A 7,319-nucleotide genomic window follows, 5' to 3' on the forward strand; every position below is an offset into this window, starting at 1 on the left:
AGCTTAATGGGTGACCACTAATGTGTTATATGTAAAGAAAGAGTAAAAATAATGTCTGCAACAGAACTTCAAGTCTCAGGAGGTATAATATTTGGGATAGAAATACTTCCTAAAGCCTTTCATGACAATCACCTGCTCTACCAAGGGTAAAGTCAGACACTTTAAGCATTTTTTTAAATCATCAGTAGAGATGTAGCTGAGTGTTATTTTAGAAGTTTAGGAGCAAAAAAAGGCTTATTCTCTTTTTAACATAACTTTTCTTATTGCCTCTTTAACATCTTTGTTTCTCAGGCTATATATTAGAGGGTTCAGCATGGGTGTCAAAGCCCCATAAAACACTGATATAAACTTATCTAGGTCAGGGGATGACTTGGATTGTGGTTTCATATACGTGGAGATGGCTGCCCCATAGAAGATTGTCACCACAGTCAAATGAGAACCACAGGTAGACAAAGCCTTGAGCATACCCTGGGCTGAGTGAATCTTTAAGACTACAGTGGCAATTTGGACATAGGAGAGGAGAATAAACCCAAAGGGTAGCATCAGGGTGAAGATGCCTGTGATGAGGATCATAAGCTCATTGAAACTGGTATCAGAACAGGACAGCTTGAGGAGGGATAGAATCTCACAGACAAAATGATTGATGACATTAGTACCACAGAAGTGAAGATGCAGGGATAAGGTGACCATAGCAGTGAGCACAAGTGATGCCCCCCATGAGGTAGCAGCCAGCCAGACACACACTGGGCCATTCATGACCATAGAGTAGTGCAGGGGGTTGCTGATAGCAACCACACGATCATAGGCCATCACAGCCAGTAGGAGGCACTCTGCTGTAGCCAAGAAAAAGGAGACACTCATTTGAGTCAAACATCTTGGGTAAGAGAGATATGGATGTGTAGAAAAACAATGCAACAAGGCCTGGGGCATGGAGACTGTTCCATAGCAAAGGTCTAAAAAAGACAGGTTACTAAGGAAGAAGTACATTGGAGTGTGGAGGTGTGGGTCAAAATGGATAAGAATGATGATAAGTCCATTCCCAAACAATGTACCGAGGTAAGTTATTAGAACCAACATGAAAAATGGGATTCGCCACTCAGGATAGTTAGAGATTCCAATAAGAAGAAACTCAAGCACTGCTGTAGCATTGTTCATGGCCATTCTTCCCACTTGCCTAATTTAACCTGAAAGAATGAGAATAAAGATGGAGGGATGCTGTGAGAAAGGGGGAAATAATTAGGATATATAAGATCATTCTCTTCTTCCTTTCTGAAGATATGGAATACAAACAGGACAAATAAAATGAGAACAGAAGTAAAGCTGAAAAATCTCCCCCTCCTCTGCAAAATAGCAAATTCCCCATCCTTTGAAAAGAGTTGTATGAAAAGTTCTCCATCTTCCACCAACAGATGCCTTCTTGGATCATTTTCTGAAGGAAGAAAAGAGGAAAAGGAGGCCACCTTCCTGTTTCTCTCACTTGTTCTTCATTTTACAAGACAAATTTGATTTATAAGTCAACTTTGAGTTACTAATCTCCACCAAGGGGTGACTTCTGACAGTCTTAGCTAAAGTGTTGACTATTCTTGTGTTTGTCTGTCACTCCTAGATTTTCATGCCTCCATTTTCCCATTGTGTTAGCATCTACCATGGTGCTTGACACAGAGTGCTGCAAAGTACTTCTTTGATTTGAATCAATATTATGTAAATGGAGTATTTCATGGTACCCTTGAGGTATGTAAAAACTCTGCTAATATCCGAGGTTGAAGTTATGCTTCCAGCTTCCATGTTTTCTCTTCTGTGTTTGCTGAGCCCCATTTTGAACTAATCTAATGTGATGTTTCTGAAAGTATGGATGATAAGGAGAGGGCTTGAGTAACCAGCCTACTTTTGTTTTGTTTTCTTTTTAAATATATTTTATTGATTTTTTACAGAAAGGAAGGGAGAGGGATAGAGAGTTAGGAACATCGATGAGAGAGAAACATGCATCAGCTGCCTCTTGCACACCCCTTACTGGGGATGTGCCCGCAACCAAGGTACATGCCCTTGACCGGAATCGGACCTGGGACCCTTCAGTCCACAGGCCGATGCTCTATCCACTGAGCCAAACTGGTTATGGCCAGCCTACTTTTAAAGATGTTCCTTTTCCACCCTCTTTCTCCTCAGTCTGCTTTATTTTTATAGCATATTCCAATATCTGAAATTACATTAATGATTTGATTACTTGTTTATTTTTTCTCACATTCAAATGTAAATTATTAATTTTAATGAATATATAAAGTTTAAGGCTGTCACATATATGAAAAAATATAACTTCCTCTTGCCATTTGGACTGCTATCCTTTATTTTAAGTAATCATCATTACTCATCTCTCATCTCACTTTTTTCAGTAACTTCCTTATTGATTTCTTTGTTTCTATCTTTGCCACCATTCAGCTTAAATGATTCAGTTAAATTGCAAGTCAGATCAGGTCACTCTTCTATTACAAAATGTCAGTGGCTTACCATTTTAACCTGATTAAACACTAATCTCCTTATAATGACCTATTAGGCCCTATGTGGTTTGTGTCCCTATAACTCCATTCCTACCACTCTTTTCCTGCTCCAGTCACACTGGCCTCCTTACTATTTTTTAAATACTGAACTCATCTCTGTCTCAAAGTATCTGATCTTTTACTCTTGCTGCTCCATATTTATGAAACTCAGATCCTTACATGACTTACCTTCTCACTTACCTCAGGTCTTTACTCACAAGGCATTTTTCAGTGAGTCCTTCTTTGGCCACACTGCCTAAAAGTTCATCTCTAGCCCCTGAAATTTTATATCTTTGTTTCTTACATTATTTTCCTCCTTAGAATTATTACTTCTAGCAATTGTATATTTTTATTTATTACATTTATTGATTGTTTCAGGTAAAATGTATGCTCAGTGAAGTCAGGGATTTCTGTTTAGCTTGCTAGTGTGTGCCCAAAACCCAAAATATTGTCTGAAAGGTGCTCAAGAATTATTTGTTGAATGAATGTATGAATGGAGCTCTTTAACTGCTTCATGATAAAGAACAACCTCTTTTTTTCTACCTGCCTCTTCTGTAGCCATTACTGTTTATATGCCAAGCACCCCTTAATGTATATATGCTCCTTCATGAGACTACCTCTATCTTTTTTCCCATAATCCCTTCCTTGAAGCTTCTGCTACTCACTGGCTGTTTCTGAATAAGTTTCTTCCCCTCAATGACCTACATTTTCATTTGAAATCTTGCTAAACTAAGTGATCTCTATGAGCTCGCCTAGCTTTAACATGCTATGATTCTCTGATTTCTCTCAAAACACCAATAACATCACAAACCAAACAAATGTTAACACTCCTCAGAGTATGAGGAATCTATTACATTTTCCTCCATTGTTGGAAAAGCTAGAGAAGGGATTTTCTAAGGGATGGAGTTTCTCTAACCATCTCTGAAACAGGAGAACCACTTGTCCTGAAAAGACTTTAGCAAAGAAGATTCCATAACTCCTCCATACAAGTTGCCTATCCCTGCTTCTTCTTTACCTTGTTCAGCATCTCAGGCTAAGTACACAAGAACGGTAAAGCCATAGATATGAAATCAAATGCCACTTATGAAGTGATAAACATATGTAAGAAATAGAGAAGATGGTTACTTGCCTTTACAGGAGTGTCCTCAGAGCTTACCACTGGTTTGGAATAGAACAGCATGGATGGAACTGGAGAGCATTCTGCTAAGTGAAATAAGCCAGTCAATGAAGGAAAAATACCACATGATGTCACTCATTTCTGGATAATAAAGACCATTATAAACTTATGAACAAAAATAGATACAGAGGCAGAGCTGCCTCGAACAGACTGTCAAACTACAGCAGGAAGGCCGGGGAGGGTGGGAGGGCAGGAGGGGGGTGGGTAAGAGATCAACCAAAGGACTTGTATGCATGCATATAAACATAACCAATGGACATAAGACACTGGGGGGTAGGGGAGGCCAGGGGATTGTCAAGGGTAGGGGGGGAAAAAAGGAGACATATGTAATACTTTTTGTAATACTTTAAGCAATAAAAAAAGAAGTAGACAGGTGATTATTATGCCATGTAAGATATCTAATGCTAGTTCTGCCTTCATTTATCCTGAGACCCTGAGAAAGAGGTTTTCCCTTGGATTGCCTCCACCTTTCGAAGTGAAAATTGAGATAATTGTCTCCACAGAGAAAAAATGCAGGAAGATGAGAGATATATGGCTATATGAAACAATGCCCTGAAGACAGTTATATTTTAAGTTAGTACAATAATACATTACATTTCTATAAATGGTGTGTATTTAACTCTCAATTATTTATACATGGGTCATTCACAATTAATATCTAGAAAGATGATAGGCAGGCTGCAGCCAGGAGAATGAATTGGTTTTGCATAGAAGTAGACAGGTGATTATTATGCCATTTAAAGATTTCTGCTGTTCCTAGAACTCTATAAAACACACTGATTGTGCTTGTAAATATTAAGTATTGATAAATAAATGTTTTCCCTCCTTTTATGAATCTGTTATCACCAATGAGCTGTAGAATGCATTTTGTTTCTCTATATTGTGGGAACATTAATAATAAAAAAACATAGTCTATTTCAGTCTCTCATGAGCAAGTAGAATAAATTGATGAGCAGTTTGAATAAAAATTGATCACTCTTTGGCTGTGGGAATACTTATTTTTAAATGGAATAAGCTTTCTGATAGAGATTGGGATCAAACTCATGACCTTGCTTTCATTAGTACTGTGTTTGGACCTATGGAACTAAAATTGATGACAATTTTTCTCACACACTTGAAGGCTACTCAGCATCTAAACTGAATGGCCTGTTTTTCAACTTAGTCTGGGCCCTGCTCTGAAAAAACAGTGCTGGTTGTCTCATCCTAGAATAATCATGAAAAGATTCCTGGCAAACTGAGCCCATCTTACTCTTAGTCTTGTCACCTACAATAATTTATACAACCTAGCTTTCCTTTCAACTAATTACTGCCCCTTACCTTTCTGGAGGTTGCCCATGTCTGATAAATGGTTAGAGATTGAATAAAAAGGGGGACATGAGGAAAGCAATTGGAGCATTTTTCTGTTACTGACTCACCATTGGAGGTCCCTCTCAAGTACCAGTAGATGGAGTAGAATGAGAATGCACAAAAGAACAACTTTCCAAAAGTTGTCAGGTTTGGAACAGTGATGATCTCCCAGAAAACTCTTCTGTCAAGATTTCAAAAACCTTTCCTACATCTCAAACTCCCAAATGACTAGAAACCTCTGAAGAAAGAAGATTCTTTTGGATTAGGTCAAATTGCAATTGCTAAACTTTTTGATGTGCAGCCTTTGGTGATGGCATCTAATTAAATTATTTAATTTCTTAGGTAAACATTTCTTTCACTAACATTTGATCCACATACATCCTTGTTCAGTCTCCCCTAGAAAACTTAAAAGGAGGATTGAGGATTTGAATGATTTGCATCAAGACATTAGGTTATTTCAATGTTCAACCTGCTGTATAAGACATCTTTTGCCTCTTGGCAATATTTATTTATCTATTATCTTATCTTGGTGAACTGGAACACAATTAAACCAAATTTTCACTTTCTTTATAAAGAGGAAAATGATTATAAAGCCAGGGTTTAAAATAAATTGGAGGACTTCTAGTAGATGTTCTGGGCTCTACACATACCCTACACAGTTTCTTGCTCTTTCACAGCCATCTATTTTCAGTGCCAGAGAGTGAACATATACAACCTGAAGACTCTAAGGTCCTGTGCATCCCTCTGTCAATAGAAAGATGTAATGATGGTTACTCTACCCACTCAGGCTCAAAAATAGACCCAGGCATTTCAAAAGCATATCCTAGAGTTGAAGCCTAAAAGTCTTTAGGTTACCTCTCACTTATCCAGAAAATGTAACTACTAGAAGCTGTCTTTAACTGAGCAGTTTGATTTATTGAAATTGTGCCATTTCTCCTTTCCTCTCCATCTCAGTTCAAAATCCATCAATTTGTTTATGTGGAAGCTGCCACCAGAGCTGTATCTCTGGGAACATACTTTGCTCTGAACTAACTATAAATCCTACATCCTCAGCCTAATCATGTCTGGGGTCCAATTCTCTTCAGATTCAATTTTAAATGCAGGGAGTAAGTTAGTGAGCTGCTCAGTTAACTTCAATGAGATGAAGTTCCAAAGTGCCACCAGACTATTTATCTCACGAATAGAGTTCAAAGTTTCTGATCTTCACCAGAAAGAAATAATTAACTTTCAAGAGCTTTGGGAACCTCATCGCAAATAGGCAATTAAAATTTGCCAAACCAGAGCGATTGGGGGAAAAAGATAAAAGGTAGCATTTTTGTGTAGGGAAAACAAATTAAAAAAGAGAGAAAGGAGACTTTTGAGACCATGAGACTTTCATAGACAACTCATTACTTTCCAGAGAACTAAGAAATCATTATTTCTTTAACATTTTGGTCCATAGTCTCTTCACATCCTTTCTGATTAAATTGGTGTCATAACAGAGCCTGAAGCTGGTAGAGAACTGTCTATAAGGGGAGCTGAGAGAGGGTGAGCACAGCAGAGAGTGCATGTGTTATTTATTTCAACAATGAAATAGCCCTTCTGTCTGCCTTTCTATTCCTACTTCCACCGCCCCAGTCTGTGCAAACAGCCTCAGTGGGCTTTTTTCAACTGCATAAAGTCTGTATTTCTTTATCTGACATTCAAGGTAAACTATAGCGGTTCCTCACCTATCATTTAACATGCATTCATTCATTTACATGGTTCCCACCTTCATGGAACTTATTGTCTATTGGAGGAAACTGACTTTAAATAAACAATCAAGAATGTAAATATGCACCTGTAGTAAGTGCTATGCAGATAAACTACACAGTGATATATGTTATTGATTCCCACATCCACCTCAGTCTCTCATGACTCCTCAGTAGGTTTTACCCACTTGATTCAGGTTAGTTTCTTCATTATTTCATGAATACTTCATACTCACTCCCACTCCTTCTTCACAGTTGATTGTGATGTATCTAACAGTTATAATACCCTTAATTCTAGATAAACTTTCCCTAACCAAAGCATTCTTTTTTTAATAGTGGGTCAAAAATATCTTTCTTGTATATAGAAGACAACTAAAGAACTTATCTGGAGGCCTACTTAAAGGGTGGCAGGAAAGATTGGGTCTAAGGTAAAAAGAGAAATATTTGTGGATTCTGAAGCTTAGGGTAGAGATGTATCTTAACAGTCTAATAAAGGCCCTAGAACAATAAACAGCAGGAGCTAATGTGGACCAA

At 37.9% G+C, this 7,319-nt stretch overlaps 1 protein-coding gene across 1 annotated transcript; it reads right to left on the reverse strand.

Moving 5' to 3' along the window:
* Positions 1-234: 234 nt before the first annotated feature.
* On the reverse strand, positions 235-1,161 carry LOC132223444 (olfactory receptor 13H1). Its single transcript, XM_059678637.1, has one exon. The coding sequence runs from the start codon at positions 1,159-1,161 to the stop codon at positions 235-237; it is 927 nt and encodes a 308-aa protein (XP_059534620.1).
* Between the last annotated feature and the right edge of the window lie 6,158 nt (positions 1,162-7,319).

The sequence above is a fragment of the Myotis daubentonii genome, chromosome X, assembly GCF_963259705.1.
Source record: "Myotis daubentonii chromosome X, mMyoDau2.1, whole genome shotgun sequence".
Lineage (NCBI taxonomy): Eukaryota > Metazoa > Chordata > Mammalia > Chiroptera > Vespertilionidae > Myotis > Myotis daubentonii.

What these genes read in the sequence shown, in the direction of transcription:
- LOC132223444 (XM_059678637.1), bottom strand. Translation starts at nt 1,161, where the DNA reads ATGGCCATGAACAATGCTACAGCAGTGCTTGAGTTTCTTCTTATTGGA.